The sequence below is a fragment of the Crassostrea angulata genome, chromosome 9, assembly GCF_025612915.1.
Source record: "Crassostrea angulata isolate pt1a10 chromosome 9, ASM2561291v2, whole genome shotgun sequence".
NCBI classification, from domain to species: domain Eukaryota; kingdom Metazoa; phylum Mollusca; class Bivalvia; order Ostreida; family Ostreidae; genus Magallana; species Magallana angulata.
In genome coordinates, this window is record NC_069119.1 from 30,883,382 (window position 1) to 30,908,955 (window position 25,574).

At 33.0% G+C, this 25,574-nt stretch overlaps 1 protein-coding gene across 3 annotated transcripts; it reads left to right on the forward strand.

The window, feature by feature from the left end:
* The first annotated feature begins 3,854 nt into the window (after nt 1-3,854).
* On the forward strand, nt 3,855-22,576 carry LOC128162759 (uncharacterized). 3 transcript variants are annotated; one of them, XM_052826125.1, is made up of 15 exons: nt 10,078-10,208; nt 10,295-10,402; nt 10,491-10,598; nt 10,685-10,792; nt 10,881-10,988; nt 11,077-11,184; nt 11,273-11,380; nt 11,469-13,017; nt 13,912-14,035; nt 16,087-16,213; nt 17,885-18,003; nt 18,522-18,717; nt 21,187-21,285; nt 21,367-21,423; nt 21,592-22,576. In XM_052826125.1, exons 8-15 carry the CDS (start codon nt 11,525-11,527, stop codon nt 21,783-21,785), a joined length of 2,409 nt encoding a protein of 802 aa, XP_052682085.1. In that variant the 5' UTR covers nt 10,078-10,208; nt 10,295-10,402; nt 10,491-10,598; nt 10,685-10,792; nt 10,881-10,988; nt 11,077-11,184; nt 11,273-11,380; nt 11,469-11,524; the 3' UTR covers nt 21,786-22,576. The 3 variants fall into 3 exon arrangements, with proteins under 3 accessions (XP_052682086.1, XP_052682085.1, XP_052682087.1); XM_052826126.1 differs by lacking the exons at nt 10,078-10,208; nt 10,295-10,402; nt 10,491-10,598; nt 10,685-10,792; nt 10,881-10,988 and adding exons at nt 3,855-4,323; nt 7,093-7,176; XM_052826127.1 differs by lacking the exons at nt 10,295-10,402; nt 10,491-10,598; nt 10,685-10,792; nt 10,881-10,988 and having other exon boundaries at nt 10,080-10,208.
* The last annotated feature ends 2,998 nt before the right edge of the window (nt 22,577-25,574 follow it).

A 25,574-nucleotide genomic window follows, 5' to 3' on the forward strand; every position in this document is an offset into this window, starting at 1 on the left:
AACTCATAATCATTAGACATTAAAAGCACACAAGTCACGGACACATTTGGCAAATTGAAGAGTATCAAATTTTAAAAGTGCGTTGTTGAATGTTCACAACTCATAGTCGATAGACATTAAAAGCACACAACTCAAAGACACTATCATTTATCAAAGTTCAGAATAAAATTGGAAAGTGTCTTGCTCCAAACTCATAATCAATAGACATTAAAAGCACACAACTCATGGACACAATTATTAAACAAATTGAAGAATGCAATTTAGAAGTGCCTTATTCACAACTTGTAATAGGTAGAAATTATAAGCACATAACTCCTAGACATATTTTTTAAACAAATTGAAAATACAATACAATTTTACAAGCGTCTTTTTCAAAACTCATTAACTATAGACACTAAAAGCCCATAATTCATGAACACAATTATATAGCAAATGTACAATACAATATTTAAATGTCCTATTGGCAACTCGTAATTGGTAGACAAAAAAATCACACAACGCACGGACAAGATCATTTATCAAAGTGAAGAATACAATTTTAAAGTGTCTTGTTCACAACTCATAATCGATAGACATTAAAAGCACACAACTCACGGACACAGTTATTTAAGAAAGTGAAGAGTGCAATTTAAATGTGTCTCGTTCACAACTCATAATCAAAAGACATTAACAGCCCATAACTTATGGACACAATCATTTATTTAAGTGAAGAATACAATTGGAAAGTGTCTTGCTCCAAACTGATAATCATTAGACCACATAACTCATGGACACAATTTTTTAACAATGTGAAGAATGCCATTTTAAAGTGTCTTGTTCACAACTCATAATCAATAGACACTAAAAGCACATAACTCATAGACATAGTTTTTTAAACAAATTGAAAAGCGTCTTATTTAAAACTTGTTAACGTTAGACACTAAAAGCCCATAATTCATGAACACAATTATTTAGCAAAATGTACCATACAATATTAAAATGTCCTATTGGCAAATCGCAATTGATAAATAAAAACACATAAATCACAGACATGATCATTTATCAAATTGAAGAAAACAATTTAAAAGTGTCTTGTTCACAATTCATAATTGATAGACATTAAAAGCACACAACTCACGGACACAGTTATTTACGAAAATGAAGAATGCAATTTAAAAGTGTCTCGTTCACAACTCATAATCAAAAGACATTAAAAGCCCATAACTCACAGACATGATCATTTATCAAATTGAAAAGTTTCTTGCTCACAACTCATAATCATTAGACCACACAGCTCATGGACACAATTATTTAACAAAGTGAAGAATGCAATTTAAAAGTAATTGATAGTCTATAGAAAATAAAAGCACACAACTCATGCAAACAATCATTTATCAAAATTAAGAATGAAATTTAAAAGTGTCTTGTTCACAACTCATAATCAATAGACACTAAAAGCACATAATTCAAAGACATAGTTTTTTAAACAAATTGAAAAACGTCTTATTTAAAACTTGTTAACGTTAGACACTAAAAGCCCATAATTCATGAACACAATTATATAGCAAATGTACCATACAATATTAAATTATCCTGTTGGCAGCTCGTAATTAATAGACAGTAAAAGCACATAACCCACGGACATGATCATTTATTAAAATGAAGAATTCAATTTAAAAGTGTCTTGTTCACAACTCATAATCAATAGACAATAAAAGTGTCTCAATTTTTGTTAAATGTTCACAACTCATCATAGGTAGACATTAAAAGCACATAACTCGTGAACAATTTCTAAAACGAGGCAATCTACTGTCAATCAAGTTGATGAAACAAGATTATCAACAGTCGCGATTGAAGTCATCATTTCGTAATTAAGTTCTATTGTCAATACAAAGACTTTGTCAGCAAATACAATATTCCGCTAAATTAAATGCTTACTTATGTTTTTCATACATATTGCTAGGTCATTATTTATTTACCGATTTGACTTTTCATTTTACCGATCATGATGACAAAGAGCACACGGCAGGTGTGACCGGTCAGCAGAGGATGCTTACTCCTCCATGGCACCTGATCCTACCTATAATTTTTTTAGAGGTCCGTGTTTGCTCTGCTCTTGATTTGTAATTTTCATTTTGGACTACGAGTTCAATTGTTGTTCTTTATTGTTGCTTTTCATGGTAGTGTCCCATTCAGAACTCACAAACAATAGACACTAAAAGCCCATAACACATGAACAGCAACAGACACAATTGTATTCAACAAAATGTAGAATTATGAATACATTGATAGTTTTCTTTTGTATAGAAATTTTTTTCATATCATACTTTGTAGACAAAAATTGCTATAAAAAGACACATGGACCCAGTCGTTTACAAATGCGTGTGTAATGAAGTAAATTTTAAAGCCTATACATTTGCAAGTTATAATTTACATTTAAAATGAAATGGATTAAAATGGATAAAATACTGCACAGATGATGTGTAAAGTCCATTGATTGTGGGGTCAACAGGAAGTGTTAAGTTACACATGGCAAAAATGGATGGAGAAACTCCTGCTGGATTTATTCTTTTTTATTCTGCATATGATTATTCCCAGGCTTGCTCATTTTGCTCAGATTTTGATATTGATGTTCTAGAGATCTTCATCAATGGTTTTTGCTGTTTAACATTTTTTTGTCTCCCAGAATTTCATGCATGTAGAGCATTTTGTGTCCTTTCTGGCTTTGCAGTAGAAAAATTCTTAAAGCTTTAATAATTATTATGAAGGTAAGTTATATTAAATAGAATAATAAACAATTATATATTTTTATGTATTATTATAGATTTACTTATTGTGTTACAAGTTTAGCATATATGTCATGAAGCATCAGCTTTAAGATTAGAAGACAGTAAGTTGTTGTGTTCATTCTTTTGATGGAATAATGTCTGTGTATAAAGTGATATTTGGTAACCCATGACTGAAAGGAAAGGGGTAGCCATTTTGTTAGAGACAAAAATTTTAGGATGGAGAGACGAGAAGTTTTTGTTATAGGATTGTATGTTGTTTTAAGCTTAGCATTAAGAGTTCTTGTGGTTTTTTTCAATAGCAATTCAAAATTTAGTCAGTTTGGTGTACATTTAATTTTGGGAGTTTCTTTTGTAATTGATCTGATATTCTTCATAATTGCTCTGGTGTATTTCTCCATCTGGCCAAAAAGAATTTAAGGTATGTAAAACCTCATAAGATTGTCAATCATGTCATTTAAATGAGTTTCATTAACCATATGAGGTTATAAAAGCAGGTAATGCAATATTTCAACATACTGTGAACCAACTGTTTATAAATTATAGTGAGGTTGGTAACTCAGAATTTTGTAATTGTGTTGAATATATTATATAACGTGGAATTTCTCTTTTTAAAAATTACATATTTGAATCTAAGTAATTTCAGTTAAATTCCCATTTTTTTGTGAGGGAGAATTGAAGTCTCCCTTGAATTTTGCTCTAAGTTGTCCCTGCCACATAAATAAACGGACTGCTATTAAATCTTAGTCCTAAAAATGTTTGAATAAGCTGCACAATATTTCTTAATAGTAAAGTATTGAAAAGAGTTATTCATTACTCATTGAGAGCATGTTGCCAAAAATGGAGGACATAACAAATTTTCTTTGGTCTGAGGTTGCATTGTTGAGTATGATATTGTTGGTGATGATTTTCATTGTGGTGATCGGTGCAATGATTTTGAGAACTGTCAGAAAATGGAACAGAATTTTTTATTCTTGGAATGAAAGACTAATGCAGTAGACATACATTTTTTTGCATTGAACATTTAATTTCCATCTGTGGTTTGCTTTAAATATTGTCACTAAAACTGCAACAGGTATGTATGAGTCATTAAAAATTTGACATGTTGAAGATTTGTTTAATTAAAATAGAATGTGAAAAAATCCTTCTCATTAAAAATTCAAATAAATATTTAAAAAATATAATTAGGCAATTTATTAGGATAAATCAGAGAGAGGAGATCAAGAGAAGTAGTTAGTACATTTTACCCAAGATAAACACATAGATTGGTTGTTTCATTGTTTTGTTTGAAAATAAAAAACTATGCTTTTGGTTTATAGGTTGCAATGGGAAGGAGGAAAAGGAAACTGGCATCGGGAGATTCATGTACTGCAACTGCAAAGAAGTTAATCAAAACATGTAGTACTACTGAAACTGCAAAGAAGTTAATCAAAACTGGTGATTTTGTTTGGGCAAAACTGCCTTCAACTTCCTACCTCTGGCCTGTAAAAATAGAAAAAGTGGATATTTCAGATGATCATGAAGAATATCATGTGTATTGTAAGGCAGATACTGTAATGTAAGTTAATTAATTTTATATAATGTTTTTATTGTAAAAGAATTTATAAATATTGTCATCTTTCTTAAATTATAGTTGGTGTAAACAAGTGTCAGAATGATAAAGCATTATATATATATTCAAATAAGGATTTGCATTAAATAACTAAATAACATTCATATTTTTGAATTTTTTTTATAAAAACAATATTTCAGCCTCCTTTTAAGGTTCTCCAATCCTCAGCCTCAAAGTATATGTTTTTCATCTTAAAAATGTTATTTATCCTTCAAACTTTATAAATGAAATAAAAAGAAATTTTTAGGTGGTATCCATGCATTTTACAAAGTTATTGCAAATTTGCCCATGATGGATATAATGAAATAAATATACAATTTGAGGGGGGGGGGGGAAAGGTTGTACCAGTACATCGGTGGCTCGAACCCCTTTACCTATATTTAGTAGATCTCCATTGATCCACTAAGCCAAACATTTCGTTGAATGACTGATTGTAATACTAACACTAGAAGACTAATTAAATTTTTCTATATAAAAGGCAGATTTATGGTGCGAATTAAAAAAAAAATGGATAATTTAGAGTTATCGAACATGGCTGAGGATCGGAGATCGTTAAGGTAGTTTTGTAAAATTGAGCTAGTTTCTTTTTTGTAAAATTTCTTAGATACAAGACCAGACAGGTAGAAATATTTCTTGAAAACATGGAGATATGGAAAGCAAAAGGAGAATGTAATGAGTTAAACATACATTTAAAATGAATTGAAATTGTTGTTTGTTTCGGTTTTTTTTTTTCAATTTGGTCATCTGAGACTGACCTATTGCTATGTTTATAAGTTCATGTCGTGCATCAATCATATTATATAGCTTAAAAATTCATATGTGTAAGCTGCTTCTTATAATCTACAAAGCAAATATTATCATATTCATGATATTGATGTGTTACATCTTTTGACAATACTTATAGAAAACTTTATTCCTTAAATTTATGATCCATAGGCACCAAAATTTTATGTGAAAACTTTTGATTGAATGCAGGTTTTGAATTTGTATTGGCTTCTTGCTGATTTTTAGCAGACAAACTACTGTGGTTCATCAATTTTTGTTGCATCATCAATTTCCTGGATTTTGTAAAATTAGGTTTACAAATTGCAGGTCATCGTACCTTTATGCCAATTTTATCATAATCCTCGAGTAGTACTAGTTGTAAATGTTAAAATACAAAATAATAATAATAAAAAACTCAAATTACTAGTAAAGAAACATGTCATATTTCTATATGACATGTCTATATTTCTATCTTTCTATCAAATTTGCATCTGATCCATTCGACTCTGATCCAGATTTGGCAGGAAAGCTGATGACCCTAGTGTAAATCAATATCATCCAAAAATTTCAGCTAATCTATCGGTTCAAATTATCAAAAGGCAAATTTAGACAATTATCATTATGTCTCAATAAAAGAAATTGTTTTTTATCGCAAACCTTTCATGATAACAATCAAAATGGGATGCAAATAACCAATTAGCAATTTTGTAATGGATTGTCATCCCTACTTAATGGCAGATTTATATTGTGTTTATGAAGCAAAGGCATTTAGTTTTGCATTAAAAACACAATAAGAAAGTTAATTCATTGCTTTGACAATTGTATGAAAATAAAAAGCTGAGCTAGGATATATATGCAAGTGATTTCAGACTACATAAATTCCTTTTTATTTAATCTGAAAATACGGTATTATACTCAGGTGACTGTTCATCATTCTTTTGTTGATTTCATATGATATTGTTGATGTGTTGGTACTAATCATTTAACATTTTAACTTACATGTCATGATCTTAAGGTAGTCCATCCATAACTATCATATTTCATATCTAATAGATTGCAAGTTTGATCACTAAAATCTTAGTGTGATTTTAAGGAGTTTATTAAATAACAAAGATTCACCTTTGAAATATTAAAAAAAAATTAATATTAATAACTTTATCATATGTTGAAGTTAACATTGAAGTCTATGGGAAAAATGCATTTTTAAATATATTTCTTTAGTACAAGTAATTTTCTCACATTTCTCTTGGTAAAAAGTTGCAAAAGTTTTTCCTTTCTTCGAATATGCTAAAAACTTTCATAGTTAACCATACATATTTTAAAAATGCATTTTTTAAAAATTTCCCAAAGGGCAGACAACTCTTTTAAAAAGTTTTAAGTGCAAAAAGTTCATTTAATTGACTACATACATACAACCGAGTTTGGTTTATGTCAGCCTCATAATAGCTTTGAAATACGTTTTTGATGTAGTTTAGATCAATCAAAAGCGTTAAATTTGTCTTAGTTATGGATGGACTACCTTAAGGCTCAACTAAGCTTTTTTGATTAAAATCAGTCTGTTGTATGTTGTCATCATTTGCATAACAATCGTCATATACTTTTATACATCATCTTCTTCAGAACCACAGAGCCAGTTTCAAATAAACTTGGCACAAAGCATCCTTGGGACCGGGTTGAAATTTATGTTAAAGTATTCTCTGGTAGTAAACGTTTTTAAAAAAGCCGGGAAATTAGAAAAAATTTGGACTGAAAAAACAAGCTTTTGTTTTCCATTTTAAGTAGGATGTTGACCTCTATTAATGCTATTAATCTGAAGAAAAAAAAATAATGGATATTGAGCTTCAAATAATTGGCTATTTAAGGAATGAACTCTCCAAAACTTTTCAGATGAGTCTTCTTCAAAATGCTTACCACATGCATGAAAGGATTCAATTGAACTTTCAATTTCAGATATTTTGCGGAAAAAAAATGCAACATTGCAAGCATTTCAAAACGATGTCAAGTGGGCCTTGGAATCTATAGAAGCACAACCAGGTGAGAATTCTGACTATGCTAACTAGGGCAATAGTTGTCGGAAATTGATATCTGATGAAGATGACTCGGTTTATATTTTCTTCTGTAGGTGATCACCCTCATCAGTTAGATGTAGTAGAGTTTAATGGCAGAGAGTCATATAAAGGATCTGGTTCTGTTGATGCAGTGATTGAGTCTGTCCTTGAAGATGCATATGCAGGTGAGATATCTGACTATGCTAACTGAGGCAATAGTTGTTGGATATTGATATCTGATGAAGATGACTCGGTTTATATCTTCTTCTGTAGGTGACCACCCTCATCAGTTAGATGTAGTAGAGTTTAATGGCAGAGAGTCATATAAAAGATCTGGTTCTGTTGATGCAGTGATTGAGTCTGTCCTTGAAGATGCACATGCAGGTGAGATATGTGACTATGCTAACTGAAGCAATAGTTGTTGGATATTGATATCTGATGAAGATGACTCGGTTTATATTTTCTTCTGTAGGCGATCACCCTCATCAGTTAGATGTAGTAGAGTTTAATGGCAGAGAGTCATATAAAGGATCTGGTTCTGTTGATGCAGTGATTGAGTCTGTCCTTGAAGATGCACATGCAGGTGAGATATCTTACTATGCTAACTGAAGCAATAGTTGTTGGATATTGATATCTGATGGAGATGACTCGGTTTATATCTTCTTCTGTAGGTGACCACCCTCATCAGTTAGATGTAGTAGAGTTTAATGGCAGAGAGTCATATAAAGGATCTGGTTCTGTTGATGCAGTGATTGAGTCTGTCCTTGAAGATGCATATGCAGGTGAGATATCTGACTATGCTAACTGAGGCAATAGTTGTTGGATATTGATATCTGATGAAGATGACTCGGTTTATATCTTCTTCTGTAGGTGACCACCCTCATCAGTCAGATGTAGAGTTTAATGATGGAGAGTTGGATGAAGGATTGGGTTCTGTTGATGCAGTGATTGAGTCTGTCCTTGAAGATGCACATGCAGGTGAGATATCTTACTTTGCTAACTGAGGCAATAGCTGTTGGAAATTGATATCTGATGAAGATGACTCTGTTTATATCTTCTTCTGTAGGTGACCACCCTCATCAGTCAGATGTAGAGTTTAATGATGGAGAGTCGGATGAAGGATTGGGTTCTGTTGATGCAGTGATTGAGTCTGTCCTTGAAGATGCACATGCAGGTGAGATATCTTACTTTGCTAACTGAGGCAATAGCTGTTGGAAATTGATATCTGATGAAGATGACTCTGTTTATATCTTCTTCTGTAGGTGCCCAATCTCATCAGTCAGCTGTAGAGTTAAATGGTGGAGAGTCAGATAAAGGATCCATTTCTGTTGATGCAGTGATTGAGTCTCTTCTTGAAGATGCACAAAATGAAGAGTCAGATAAAGGATCACATGCAGGTGAGATTTCTGACTATGCCAACTAGTGCAATAGTTGATAGAATTTGATATCTGATGAAGATGACTATTTATATTTTCTTCTGTAGGTGACCACCCTCATCAGTCAGATGTAGAGTTTAATGATGGAGAGTCGGATGAAGGATTGGGTTCTGTTGATGCAGTGATTGAGTCTGTCCTTGAAGATGCACATGCAGGTGAGATATCTTACTATGCTAACTGAAGCAATAGTTGTTGCCTTGTTGGATATTGATATCTGATGAAGATGACTCGGTTTATATCTTCTTCTGTAGGTGACCACCCTCATCAGTCAGATGTAGTAGAGTTTAATGGCAGAGAGTCATATAAAGGATCTGGTTCTGTTGATGCAGTGATTGAGTCTGTCCTTGAAGATGAACATGCAGGTGAGATATCTTACTATGCTAACTAGGGCAATAATTGTTGGATATTGATATCTGATGAAGATGACTGTGTTTATATCTTCTTCTGTAGGTGACCACCCTCATCAGTCAGATGTAGTAGAGTTTAATGGCAGAGAGTCATATAAAGGATCTGGTTCTGTTGATGCAGTGATTGAGTCTGTCCTTGAAGATGCATATGCAGGTGAGATATCTGACTATGCTAACTGAAGCAATAGTTGTTGGAAATTGATATCTGATGAAGATGACTCTGTTTATATCTTCTTCTGTAGGTGACCACCCTCATCAGTCAGATGTAGAGTTTAATGATGGAGAGTCGGATGAAGGATTGGGTTCTGTTGATGCAGTGATTGAGTCTGTCCTTGAAGATGCACATGCAGGTGAGATATCTTACTATGCTAACTGAAGCAATAGTTGTTGCCTTGTTGGATATTGATATCTGATGAAGATGACTCGGTTTATATCTTCTTCTGTAGGTGACCACCCTCATCAGTCAGATGTAGTAGAGTTTAATGGCAGAGAGTCATATAAAGGATCTGGTTCTGTCGATGCAGTGATTGAGTCTGTCCTTGAAGATGAACATGCAGGTGAGATATCTTACTTTGCTAACTAGGGCAATAATTGTTGGATATTGATATCTGATGAAGATGACTGTGTTTATATCTTCTTCTGTAGGTGACCACCCTCATCAGTCAGATGTAGTAGAGTTTAATGGCAGAGAGTCATATAAAGGATCTGGTTCTGTTGATGCAGTGATTGAGTCTGTCCTTGAAGATGCATATGCAGGTGAGATATCTGACTATGCTAACTGAAGCAATAGTTGTTGGAAATTGATATCTGATGAAGATGACTCTGTTTATATCTTCTTCTGTAGGTGACCATCCTCATCAGTCAGATGTAGAGTTTAATGATGGAGAGTCGGATGAAGGATTGGGTTCTGTTGATGCAGTGATTGAGTCTCTTCTTGAAGATGCACATGCAGGTGAGATATCTTACTTTGCTAACTGAGGCAATAGCTGTTGGAAATTGATATCTGATGAAGATGACTCTGTTTATATCTTCTTCTGTAGGTGCCCAATCTCATCAGTCACCTGTAGAGTTAAATGGCGGAGAGTCAGATAAAGGATCCAGTTCTGTTGATGCAGTGATTGAGTCTCTTCTTGAAGATGCACAAAATGAAGAGTCAGATAAAGGATCACATGCAGGTGAGAATTCTGACTGCCAACTAATGCAATAGTTGACAGAATTTGATATCTGATGAAGATGACTCGGTTTATATTTTCTTCTGTAGGTGACCACCCTCATCAGTCAGATGTAGAGTTTAATGATGGAGAGTCGGATGAAGGATCTGGTTCTGTTGATGCAGTGATTGAGTCTGTCCTTGAAGATGAACATGCAGGTGAGATATCTTACTATGCTAACTGAGGCAATAGTTGTTTGAAATTAATATCTGATGAAGATGACTCTGTTTATATCTTCTTCTGTAGGTGACCACCCTCATCAGTCAGATGTAGAGTTTAATTTTGGAGAGGCAGATAAAGGATCCAGTTGTGTTGATGCAGTGATTGAGTCTCTTCTTGAAGATGAACATGCAGGTGAGATATCTGACTATGCTAACTGAGGCAATAGTTGTTTGAAATTGATATCTGATGAAGATGACTATTTATATCTTCTTCTGTAGGCGATCACCCTCATCAGTCGGATGTAGAGTTTATTGACGCAGAATCAGATAAAGGATCTGGTTCTGTTGATGCAGTGATTGAGTCTTACCTTGGAGATGCATATGCAGGTGAGATATCTGACTATGCTAACTGAGGCAATAGTTGTTGGATATTGATATCTGATGAAGATGACTCTGTTTGTATCTTCTTCTGTAGGTGACCACCCTCATCAATCGGATGTAGAGTTTATTGACGCAGAATCAGATAAAGGATCTGCTTCTGTTGATGCAGTGATTGCGTCTTACCTTGGAGATGCACATGCAGGTGAGATATCTGACTATGCTAACTGAGGCAATAGTTGTTTGAAATTGATATCTGATGAAGATGACTCGGTTTATATTTTCTTCTGTAGGTGACCACCCTCATCAGTCGGATGTAGAGTTTAATGATGGAGAGTCAGATAAAGAATTGGGTTCTGTTGATGCAGTGATTGAGTCTCTTCTTGAAGATGCATATGCAGGTGAGATATCTGACTATGTTAATTAGGATGATTGTTGTTTGAAATTGATATCTGATGAAGATGACTCTGTTTATATCTTCTTCTGTAGGTGACCACCCTCATCAGTCGGATGTAGAGTTTAATGATGGAGAGTCAGATAAAGGATCCAGTTCTGTTGATGCAGTGATTGAGTCTCTCCATGAAAATGCACATGCAGGTGAGATATCTGACTATGTTAATTAGGATGATTGTTGTTTGAAATTGATATCTGATGAAGATGACTCGGTTTATATCTTCTTCTGTAGGTGACCACCCTCATCAGTCAGCTGTAGAGTTTAATGATGGAGAGTCAGAGTCTGATATGGATGATTCTGATGAATCTTGGATTGATTCAGATAGTGATCCTGATAACTCATCGAGTAAAAGCGATTCTGATAACGCATCAAGTGAAAGTGAAAACGATGAAAACCTTCCAGATGTTGACAAAAGTGTTCCTAAAAAGGGCAATCATCAAGTTCTAAAGAGTATTGAAAATATGAATTCTCCTCAAAAAAGAAAAAAAACAAGTCTTGAAAATATGAATTCTCCTCTAAAAAGAAAAAAAACTCTGTCACGTGAAGAATGTGACTTCGACATAGAGTATCCGAACATTTTTATCAAAAAGTTCCAAAAAGGAAATAATGAAAGATCAAAAACCGGAAGAACATACGACCTTGTTCATTCATGTATGTTTTGTCATGACCTTTATTCAAACATCCAAACTCACATTGAGAATAAACATGCCAACAAAAAAGAGGTACAAGAAATTAAAACCATGAAACAGAAAAAAGAGTTCTGCAACACAGAAGAGAAAACTGACCTTATGAAGGAAATCAATAGAAAAGTTACCCTGATTCGCAATAAGGGAGACAATATCCACAATATGTCTGTTCTTCAAAAAGGTGAGGGCGAAATACTACTTTCAAGAAGAACCCAGAATAAATTCAGTCTGAAACAATATGGGCCTTGTCCGGAATGTTTTGAATGGATTCAGCTTGAGAAATCAGTTGCAACTCATAGGACCTCTTGTCCAGCGTTTAAGACAGGTTCATATTTCCAGAGCAAAGGGTCTGTTATCATTCAGGCTAAAGTTATGGCAGGAAAAATCATTCCAGAAAGTTCAAAAATTCTTCAAAAAGAAGTTCTTCCAGCGATGAGAAGAGACAGCATTACAGACTGTGTTTTGGAGGACCACATTATTCTGATGCTTGGAGATATATGGCTCAGTAAAAACATAGATAATAAAAGAAAACGAAAACATTATGCGAGTTACCACATGCGACTTGCTGGACGCCTCCTTCTCCTTGTTCGAGAAACAACAAACCTATCTCTTAGTATGTCGGATTTTCTGGTACCAAAATATTTTGATGTTTTTGTGTCTTGTGCACTTAAGGCTTGTGATGGTGTTGACAAGGAGGAATCTGATGAATATGACTTGGACCACCCAAGCACGGCTTTAAAAATTGGGTTTGACCTTTGTCGTTTAGCGTCTGTGAAACTTGGAAACAGTATAAAATCTGGAGAGGAACAAGGGCGTTTAGATGCTTCAAACTTTCTAAACCTGATGAAGTTAGAATGGACTGTTAAAGTAACAAAAATTGCAAAATCAACCCTGAATGAGCGTCATTTTAATGCTCAAAAGAGTCTACCAGATCCTGAAGACATTGCAAAATTAGCAAAGCACATCACAAATGAACTTACCAATTTTGATGTGGAAAATATGACTCCAGATAATTATAGAAAAGGAGTTATACTCTCCGAAAGTCGACTTCTATTGTACAACCGTCGAAGACCTGGGGAACTTGAGGCTTTAAGGTAATAACAATTTTGCCTATATGGCTTGTTTCAGATATAGTTTAAGAAAAGTATGACATGACAGCAAAATTTTAATGAAGAACAAAATGACGCTCATTTTGAGCAATTGTTTTCTTTATTAATACAAAATATTAAATGACAGTTATTGTCCATAAATATTTGTTAATCCTTTATTTTCTAACAAATCAATTAAAAACTCTGTAATAAATAGTTGAATTGGATTTAAAAATATCACTTATGTGACGTCCATATTATAGACAATCAACATAGGGAAGTCGGCTATTTTTTCTCTTTTTGTTAAGAACGTATTTCATATTATTTATAATGATGAATTGATTGTCACCGACGATCGATTATCTGTCGTTCTGAGACCCACGATTCTACTTGGGCCTAAAAAAAAATAGGTTTGTTTCCGCTTTCAGGCTGAAAAAAATTAGATGTATCAAATACATCAAAAAAATATATGTTAGTCAATATTGAATTAAATTTCTGCAATGTCCTCCAAACCGGATGTTGTCTAATTCAGCGAAACTTTTCAGAACCAACCCAAGTCGGATTAGATAAGTTTTACTGTATAAATGAAGAAACAAACAATTTAATGGGTATCAGTTTCTTCATAACTTGTTTAATACTTTTTAGCAGCCACCGTTTTGTGGCGGACATTATTTTTACACTACATCTGAAAGTGGCCCTATAGTATACTTACATGAATTTTTATGGTTACAGTTTTAACTATAATTTGATACAAAAAAAGTAAGGGTGAAGCTTTGTTTATTTAAAGACTTAATAGACAAAAAAAATTTATTTTGCTTCCTTCTCTTAATGTTTTTTGAGATATAGATTTTAAGAGACCCGAGTTCAGCGAATCTATTAAAAAAAATTGTTTCACTGCAGTTTGAAATGCTACGAAAACAGATCAAAAGAAATGTCTGCTGTGGACAAATCTTTACGCCTGGATTTGACGGATTTAGAAAAACAAATGTTGGACACCCAGCATGTTATTGAAGTTCGCGGAAAGGTATTGCAATTGTTTATATTTACCTGGTATAAGATAACCACTCAAGTGACCTTTTTCTATCTGTTTTTGTCCGTCATGCAGTAACATTTGAACTCTGAAACTACTTGGAGTATCATGACGTTATATAGTGTTGCATATATAGCAGGAGGGGAAGATAAATTGGGAAATTAGACATTTAGCATGCAAACTATATGGTTATGTTAAGCAAGGAAGCTTCTATAAAAATTATCATGTATGATTTTCTTCTGTCTTGAGATTTCTTGTACCTAAACCATGATGTATGATTTTTTTGTTGCATCAGTTATTAGTAAGGGTATCATATGGCACCTCCTTACAATGCAAAACTGTTCAAATGTCAAATCTGGTATCTCTTTCATGTATGTAGACCATGACCCAAATGGTAGGCCTTTCAACTACTTTTTCAATTTTCACATATGCTTAAAAATGCATTTAGAGCTAAACTAAAAATATATCTGTTTAATGTTCTGGTACTGACCCATCAAAATTGCTTCTACCTAATTATTTTTTTCAGCATATTCATTTTTGAATTTGATTTTTATTTTATTTTTTTGATTGCAAAGAAATACAAACTGTCAAAGTCATGTTCAAAACTCATTTAGATTGATAAATGATCTTTAATAAATGAAAGTGTTTAACTGTCTTAAAAAAAAATAAAACATGCATGTATATGTACTCTGTGATTTATAGCAAGATTATTATATACAATTGAAAAAAAAAGAACTACATGAAAATTGTGGGTCTGAGTACATCAAACAAATAAATAAATATTAATGTTTTTTATTTTGGACAAATAACTTCCTTATAAATATAATGACCAAATGTAGCAGTATTTCAAGAGTTGTATGACATAAAACTTTTTTTAGTTGGTTTTTAATAAAATTCTGACCCTTGTGATTTAAAAGGCCAAAGCAATAGCCTATTGTGAAGAAGGCTATATATTCAAGTCTGACAATTGTTAAATAATAAACATGTTGCATCGTAATTTTCTCTGTGTGCTTTTTTGTGCATCATTTATATTAGGATCTGTTTAAACTATAACGTTCAACAGACATACCTTTCTTAACTGCAAACTCTAGCGACAGTTGAAAGGCTTACATGTGGGGAATTCCAATCTTAAGGTGGGCCCTTCTTTGTATGGTAGACTTTATACTTGCCTTAATTTACTTAAGTTAATTGTGGGTGGGTGGGTGTGCTGTAAAGAAATTTGTTAAATTATCAAATTGTTGCAACTTACAATATTAGATACCCTATTGCACGAGATTGGATGGTTTCTTTGCAGGAACATGCAACATATACTTTCTACAATTTAAGTTTACTTGTCTTAATTGAGTGATAACATTGGAGGAAGATATTTTCTCTCTTTATCTCTCTTTTTGATAATTTTAAGAACAAGTATAGCTTTTTAAAAAAGCTTACCATCTTGAGCACAAACTAAAGCAATTAGTTATCAAAGAACATTAATTCTATTTTACATAAATATCACCTTCCTCTATGTGTCATGGCATGTGGTCCATTGTAATATACATGTATCAAATCTGCAATTTGTTTTTACTGATATTAGCCTTACCATATCAAATTTTACGGTATTTACATGAAGATAAAAAAGGAACAGAACAAATATCCAATGAATATTATAGAATATTGCTTTAAAATTCAATAAAATGAAAGCCTGAACTTCATTCTTAGCTATTTTATAACTTTATTTGTTTTCTCTCTTTTTAAGATTGAAAATCTATGAAATTCTTAATTTGTACATAAATTAGAGTATCGGAAAATTATCTCCCTTGTGCCGAACAGCATTAGACCAATGAAATAAATGTAAATTTTCACATCATGTATTTTCTACCAATCACAGAGGAGAAGTGCACAACCCGAAGACTGTAAATTATTTCAACTTTGTATACCGTCTGGTACATGTAGACTATAAATGGTGGTGCTTTTTTAAAATCATTCAGTAGTTTGTGCAATCTAAAATGGTCATATATATTAAAACTGTGTTTCATGTTTATATTTAATTAAAATTTCTGTAGACTGGAAAACAAGTGCCAGTTATTTGCCCTAAAGAAGTCCTGCCAATATTACAATATTTGGCCAATCCTACTGCCAGAAGAAAGGGTGGAGTTAAACCAGGAAATCCTTACTTGTTTGCAAATACTGGTAAGCGACATTAAAACATACATGTTGCAATACAAAGAACTACCCATGTATATGGCTCTATTTTATTAAGAGTTAAATATTGTCAATGCATGTAATCATGCATTACCAATAGTAAAAAATTGTTTGATACAGCTATTAAAACGTTGTTATCATTGCTCAGTGCTGGAGATATTGACAGGCAATTGGCACAATGAAATCTTTTCAAACATTTATGACCATTTGTATCAAGGTGGTAGTTTTTCTTTAAAATTGACTATAAATAAGTGAAGATGCAACAGCAGTGGGCAGTGCTTATTCTACAGCAAAACTACGTGTAACCAATCTAAAGTTCTTCCAGTGAATAAAATCCACAGAGCTAAGAAGTTGGACAAATAATTTGATAATAATATGTTTAATTTGACATATTGTGATGTACTGCCATAAAAATTACAGGTCATGAATTCTGGAGGACCCTTAAATATTGATGCAAAACATTGCATCAAATTTAAATATGAAAGTTTCTTCTTCATATAGTATTTTTACAGAATATTTGTTATTCCCCTTAAATAAAAAAGATTCAAACTGCATCCATCTTAGTTGCAGACAATGTTTTTCTCACAAATAAAGCAGCAGTTATTGAAGCAAAGAATTGGTAATATAACTCAAAGTGCTAGGAACTTCACAACCACATTCATGCTGGATAGGGGGAGGAATCCATTGATCCAAACACTTAGTCAAGGCCTAAACATATTCTTCCTAACTTTTAATTAAGGCTTGGATTTCAATGTTGTTAACAATGTTAACAAATCTTACTCCTTTCGGGTTTAACAAAGTAAGATAAATTGATAGACCACGCACCCTGCTAAATTGTTCTCATTTGTAGTTGATTTATATCAATTTCATTACACACTGGTGCGGCAGAGAGTCAACTTGCTACATTGTTTTTAAAAGAAAGTTTACATCAGCCAGGTTTAGGGTCTGACTCTCAAACTCTAGATTCATATCATTTTAAGTGTCCACTTTTATTGACTGCCAACAAAACAATGCAAAATTTGCATGGCACAGCAGGAAATATTTTAATCGTATGACTTGAACTTTTATCTCATTGGAGTTCAGTTGTTTAATTTAATAAAGAATAATTATTAGAAAATATTGTGTCCAAATGTAAACTTTTTGAGTAAACTATGATACAAAACAGTTTTTAAATATCTATTTCGTGTATCCATAGTTAAATTGGTAAAAGCCAATATAAATTCACACTCGTACTTTGCATGTGTCACTGCCCTTTGCTGATGTAACTTAGGATACACCTAAAGATATTTTGATTTTGAGGAGAAGGTGTGTACTACACTGCATATCATTCCAAATAGCCTAAAGATTATAGAGGCAAGTAATATTATGTTAAAGTAATTTCATTAACTCCTTATTCCTAGAGGATATATATTACCACTACTCTTTGGTGTGTCCAAACTTAAGCTAAAAACAAAATTCATGTTGCGAGGGGATGCTTCGCTTTGTGGTGCTCTTGCTTTCTGCTCACTAGCTTGTTACAGAGGGGAATTAGCATCGCTTGTGCATGTCCACACCTCAAAGGCTAAGTAGAAATTATACTTTAAATGATAACACTTCACAAGCTTATGCTCTGTTTACAGAGCTCTTGTTCTCTTTTATTCAATAATAACTTTTTTGTAGCAAATGGTGTTGTGAAGGCGGGTGAGGCCCTAGATGACATCAAAGAAAAAGCTAATTTGAGATCTCCACATCTTATCTACTGCACTAACTTGAGAAAACACTGTGCGACCATCGCTCAGGTAAATGTGCATTGTAGTGCAAACAAAAAATGTGTTGTATATATACAGAATAGCATATAAACTTTTGCATATCTGAGTGGTTCTTCCCTCAATTTAAGATTCAACATTTCTCAAAGTCTTGTGAAATAACATTTACTTGTTATTTGGTATTATATCTTTGATTTTCAAATCTGTAGTTTGAGGTTAGAGCAACATCCAGTTTACATTCAATTTAAAAGGTTTTACTCAATATAATTTTTATTGAAAATATTTTATTGTTTACAATGCTTTCATAAGGCATTTAAAGTGATCAATCTTTCATCTATTCAGCACTCAAATTAAATCAAATGAGCTGAATTTTTTTTTATATACATTGAATTGTGAGCTCTGTGTTGCTTATATATCAATGACTGACACTCAAATTTTGGATGATGATTAGATGTGTCTTAAAGCAATCTGAAAATCAGTTTTTGACCATGCCCACTTTAAGTAACAAGTCTCTCTTATTTTTGTAAAGATTATATTTTTTTACTTTATAGGTGATTGGCCTTCAAGATCATGAAATGAAGTGGCTTTGTCAGCATTTAGGGCATACGCAAAAAGTCCATGCAATTCATTACAGAGCCACATCTGGAATGATAGAAAGAATTGAAATATCAAAACTCATGCTGATGCAAGAGACTAACAGTGTTTCCAAATTTGCTGGAAAAAATTTAAGGGACATACAGTTTGAAGGTAAATTTTATTTTGTTGAGATGTGCTGTAGGAATGATCAAGTGCATTAATATGTTAAATTGTAGTGTTGTAAATGACTAAATGTGTACTAGGTTAACCATGCAGTTACTCACCAAACAATGTGAGTATCTAATAGTAAACCTGCTATTCAGTTACGGAGATAAAAATGTATTTTACATAGTAAGCTGTAAAGGACTTTGAAAAACCCAGTATATAAATCCTTTGATTTAAGTACAACTGACTGCAGTCCTAAACCTCATGTCTGACATGCTATATTCATTTGTTGCTGTAATGTTTGCACAATTCTTTTTGGTTTAACGTGCATATTCTTTATAAACTTATTGCATTGACTTTTATTTCTGATGTTTTTAATCTTCCATTGCACAGTCATATACAGTACCGTCAACGCGGATCCCGTATTTTCCGCGCACCCCTGCGGTCCAAATTTCAATGTGGTTTAAAGCAGGTATCTCAGGTAAAACTGCATACCCCCGCGGTTAGGTAGCTCATCGAAACAACACTGCCGTACATTTAATTTAATGCATACATCTCGAATTATATTTTAAAAAATCAAATGCAAACTTATTGATGTATACATTTCCTCTTTTGTGTATATTATAAATCGCGATCATTTCTTGTGTTTTGTGATTGACAAACCTCATCCATGCGTACAACTTCAAAATGTTTCAATTTTGTGGACACTTGAAAAGTATCGCTTTTCTTAAAAACTAATTTCCCCAACAAATTTGAACTTGATGAATGAGATACCAAACTGGACAGTCTACAATAATACACTTTAAATCTTCGTCTTCTGGCTTATTGTAAGAAAAAGTGGAAGACCCTCAAAAGGAACAGTGTTGTACAGGCCGTTGATCGAAGGTAAATTAAAATCGTGTAGCACGTGCCGTCGAGGGATAGGCTAAAGCTGACTTGAGCATTGAGAAATTGTGCCTAAAACATGCCCCGAGTTGATAACACAATTTTAATTCTTACAAATCAAATCATTCTGATAAAGTAATCAAAAAAGAACGTACTTATTATTAAAACAGTTTTATATACATGTATCAAGTTTGTTAAGATATAACTCGTGTAAAAAGAAAAATAAACAGATATAACTTTCTTTTTTAAACATCAATAGTTATAACTATTGAAAATTGCAACAGGGTGATTTTATTTTTTTATCTTTTATCATTTTAATTAAAATACTGACAATACCGGGACCGATCTTTACTAACAGCAGGCTGTTATACTGTCTTGCAGCACACAGGTAAAAATTATTTAACGGAAGGTCACACCGCCGCGGTTTGAAATGGCTGCAGTGAGAACCGCAAGGAATTAACTGCGATGGTGTAACACGGAAAGGATTAACTAACCGCAGGGGGGGGGGGGGGGTAAATACGGGATCCGCGTTGACGGTACTGTGCCTGCGTTTATCTGATAATTTTATCAAATCTAATTAACAATGGTAAACAATACAAGATGTATGTCCAAAATCCCTGTGGAGATTCGGCTCGGCTAGATATTTGGACTGACGCCATCACCCAATTTATGTATGGAAATTCGCCTATACCTTAGGTCTAGTGTCGCTGTAAAAATCGAGATATTCATGCAGCTTGCCTGCTTCAGTTTTGCACACAAAACATTCTTCTTTTCAAATATCTAAATCAATTGATTTGAAAGGTTTATTCCAACAATTTCTCGATCCAGCTTATTTGCTTCCATTCAATCTATCATTTTTGTACCTTTTTCAAACTAAAGAGTTCAATTAAAGTCATTTGACAACTTGCATCAATGTGTACTACTGAGCATCAGCTTCAAGCCTCCCGATGATGAAGAGCATAATAGAGATTCAAAACAAATTAGCCAGCTGTGTAAATTAGGGAAAAATCACTGTTAGGATAGAAATAAAAATTTTATAGAATAAGGTTCAAAATGTAACACTGAAGCAGTAATCACTGCAGGAATACCACAAAAGAATCTTGATTTTAATTAACTGTGACAATTGATCTAAGGTAGGGCTGAATTTCCAGACGTACATGTAAATATTGAAGGACTGTCCCGAGATTCGGTGTATCATTCCAAGCCGAATCTCCACAGAGATTAGTACGTCAATGCAGGCGAGACCTACACAGCAAACTAAAGTGTTTAGTAGTCAACTTCTCATATAAATGTTAAGGGAGAGCGGCGCGCATCGAGAACTATGGCATATGTAATATATGAGTCATGTTCAGCTTTAGGTCTTAAAGTCTCTTCTTTGTGTTTTCTCATAAAAGGACTTGATTGATCACATGACCAAATCATTGAAGCCATTTGTGTTAAAAGATCATTCCAAATTACAAACTTGCTTGCAAAGTTTACAGCATCATGATGATTTTATGACGCACGAAAACAAGAAACAGAGAAATTATTTTTTCTCTTTTATAGCAGTTCTTGTAAGAAAGGGTGTAAATTTTGATGAATTCTTTTTAGATATCCTTGGTGATTCAGACACCACTAATGACAGCAATGATCTAGTAGATACCAATGATGAAAGCAATGATCATGTAGATGCGTTAGATGCAACATCAGGTAACAAATTGAAATTGTCAAGATGTATGATTTTATTGTCAATGTCCTTTTATTTTATATATCGATTTTTTTCTCTTTCAGAAAATCCTATTGTTTCAGTTTTAGACAATGACTTTGGCCGAAGGTCCACGAATAAAGGTATAATGATTTTTTGTAATTAAGGGTTTTTCCAGGAAAAAAATAATGAGAGGATGAATATATAGATCCTTAACTGGGCTGTATATTTTACTTAGTAAATAAATATTGCTTCACTTAAAATGTTTTGTAGAAGAAATTATCAAACTGTTTTCAAATTTCTATTTTTAGTTACTCGTGTTCAGTGGTCAAAAGATGAAGAACAGGAATTGCGGGAATATCTTTCAGAATACATTGGAAAGAAATGCCCTGGAATGAAGGCCTGTAAATACGCTATTGAACAAAGTAAAAAAAATGGAGGAAAAATTCAGTACAGAAAGTGGGACACAATTAAGAAAAAAGTTGTTAGAATGAATCCTCTATAGTTATACATTCAGAAAGAATGTTTTAGTGTGTGGACATTTTCAAAAAGGTACTTGTTATGTACATGTTCAGTTTTGATATTTTGAAAGCTATTGTTAGGAATGAATCTTAAATGGAAGAAAGGTACAGTACTTATATGTACAATTTGTTAGTTGAAGGTTTCAAAAGAAAGTTTGTGTAACAGTAGCATTGTTACTTGACAATTTCAAGTTGCATTTTGCTTGATCTTAAGAGACAAAGGTTTATTGGTCTTTGCTAATATTTTAAACTATCAAAGACAAGAAAACATTACATTTTATTAATTGCATACCTATGGTTAACGTGTTTATTTTTATGCAAATGTTGGCACAAGAAAATTTATGTAATTTTCTTTTTGTTTTGTCTTAATTTGTTTATTGCATTCTGGATTGAATTATTGGTATTTTTTCGGGAATTAACAAATATATTCTTGACTAGTAAGAGTTCATGCTTGTTCATGCTTGCATATTTTTTTATTCATGTGTCATGACCATTTAGAGTATTACTTAGAAAGTGCCATGTGAGATAATTCTTGTGTTTGTGCAACGTGACACATTTCACTACCTGTATCTCTTGCTGGTTCTAATTATGCTCAGATAAGAGGAACAGATTTTGACTATTATTTTAAAGTTAATTGTTGCAATTTTAACAAGGAATGTCTCAAGTCAGAAAAGAATTTTGCCTCTTGATTGACCTCTTTTATTTCACCCAGGGCAGATGCTTTGATGTAATGTTCGAACTAGTTTTGTTCATGCAATAAAATGATTGTTTTTTATATTTCTTTTTTGTTATATATGCGTAATGTCCCTGTTTATTATGGATTATAATCGGACCTGTCAAGTGTGCAGAGTTGAAACATATTGATTGAACAACAGGATTGGGCAACAGGCAGTTGATGATGCCTCTTGAACTTAGAAAAAAAATGAGAAATTCTCAGTTTCTGCTCTCCAACATTTAAAGGGATGAATGTATAAAGCTGATATTTCATATGTAGGTTATTTACAAGAAAATACAGGTTGGGTTTGAATTTGGTGTCGGTCTGTTGATTGAGTTTTGCCTCTTCAACATAGGAAAGTATGGGAAATTCTAAGTTTCCACTCTCTAACTTTTGAAATGATGCATATATAAAGTTGATATTTCATATAAGGTTATTTTATTAGAAAATACAGGTCAACTAATTTGGTTCCAGTTCGATGATTTTTGACAGAGTTATGTCTCTTGAACTTGAAAGAAAATGAGTAATTTTCAGGGATTTATAACTTCTTCTGTAATCAAAGCAATGTTATTCTAAAGAACTATATATGATAAGAGTTAAATTTGGCCCCCTTATTTCGCCATTTTTTAAGTGTTTCGGGTACAATAAAATGTTAACTAATTTTTTAGAAGAGTTGATATAGAATATATTTTCATCTATTTATTTGATTTATTCGCACTCACTGTCAGTATATGACGTCAGAAGTGACGCCATTTCTATAATTCAATCAAAATCAGCCAAAAATTGACATTTTTCTTATCTATTTACGAATGAAAAATATAGAGCGCATGCTAGAACAATGATAAATTTTTTGTCACTTATAGGCCTTGGCTAGATACACCTCTGATTAAAATATTTTATTTGTTCAAGAATGCGCTCTATGTTTTCGAAAGGAAAAACTGCTTGAAAACAAGCTGTTTTACGCAAAAAATGCTAAAATGGGGGGAAAAGGTTGTCTTTACAATGTCATATTTCTAGATTGTGGGTACTTGAACCAAAATGAATATTATGTAAACACATCACATACATATCTGTACTAAAAAAACAAAGAATGATAGTAAAATGATGTTGTTCATTTTAGGGGGCCATTTTAGGCACTTATCATATATAGTCCTTTGGCATTTGAAGTTTTTGCCACCAGCGTCAAAGCAGAGTACTCAGGTATATAAAAAATAAAATGAACCCTTAATCAGTAAACAAAAAAACATCATAAACTATGGACAGAAACTAATCTCGTAACTGCTGAAAGTTAGAAATCAAAAAATAACCCACAAAATGAGGGTCAAAAAAAGCTCATAATAATGTGAGCTCTTAAATTACTAAAGTTAGTCTGTCTGTCTGTCTGTCTGTCTGTCTGTCTGTCCGTCTTGTCTGTGCAATTGTGTCCGGTCTATATCTTTCTTATGGAGATACATTGGAAGTTCTTACTTCACACAAAGATTGCTTATGACCTAAGGGTGTGTCATGACCTTGACCCAAGGTCATTCGGGCAAGGTCAAGGTCACTGGCAAAAAAAAAATGCAAAATTCGTGTCCGGTTCATATCTTTCTTATAGGGAAACATTGGAAGTTCTTACTTCACACAAAGATTGCTTATGACCTTAGGGTGTGTCATGGCCTTGACCCAAGGTCATTCGGGCAAGGTCAAGGGCAGAAAAAGTGCAAAATTCGTGTCCGGTCCATATCTTTCTTATAGGGAAACATTGGAAGTTCTTACTTCACACAAAGATTGCTTATGACCTTAGGGTGTGTCATGGCCTTGACCCAAGGTCATTCGGGCAAGGTCAAAGTCACTGGCAGAAAAAATGCAAAATTCGTGTCTGGTCCATATCTTTCTTATGGGGAAACATTGGAAGTTCTTACTTCACACAAAGATTGCTTATGATTAAAGGGTGTGTCATGACCTTGACCCAAGGTCAATTGAGAAAGTTCAAGGTCATTGTTTCAAAAAAGCTAAATTCTGTCTGTGTCATGTCTTATTAATGGAATTATAGAAGCTAAAAATTAACAGTTTCCAAAAATAAAGCAGTTGTTATTTATAAAATATGAAATAGATTCATCCAATATTTTCTATAATAGCAAAAATACACGCGTAATGATTTTTTTTTCTTAGCGGGGGGTATCAATTGTGAGCTTGCTCACAGTACCTCTAGTTTTCTTTTTCAAAACACGTTTTATATGCAGGCTTTCAATCACAACACGTTTTTATAACAAAAGCAGAACTGAACTTAATAATTATAATCGTTTGACACCATATCACATATATTTTCAACTCGCAGCAACAACGGAAGACCTACTCGTGGCTTTGCCACGAGCTCTGCTCTAGTTTAATATATGTTTTCGATATTTTACTTTGTGGCCTTTAGACCATTTGATAATGAAGCTCCAGCTATGAAGGGGGTTGGGGGTTCAAAGTTTGATATAAGAATACTCTTTATTATTTTAAATAGTTCAGACATTGACCCCCAAACTAATATATACTGGGGTTTCTGGAGAGGTTCACAAATCAATATTTTTATTAAATACAGTTATATTAACATATTCGTATCAAGAAATGCAATGCAATAATTTGCATTATCATTAAAATGTATTAAAGCATCTTTCTGTATTTAGTTGTGATTCTAGCAAAATATGCCTGATTTGATTAAACACCGCTGAAATTCCAAAGGGCTCTTGATTTTAAGGTGCTGTATAATGTAATGTATTATCTTCAATTCAAAAATATTTTTAGCAAGAAAGTGTTATGTCCAACCGAATACTTTAAAGTTTTGTAATTTTTTGACGAGCATAAACTCTGTATTTAAAAAAAAAATACGTATATACCGGTATTTTCATAACTCAAATTTATGGGATATGTTCAAAACAAGCTTAAGCAAATAATGTAGCTCTGCTCATCAGACTTTTTGTATTTATTATATATATCTTGTACCATCTGTATGGTTTTGAGAGAATAAATGACTTGAAATTGAATTGGGTGCATTATTACAACAACCTAACATAGCGACGTGCATTCAAGGAAA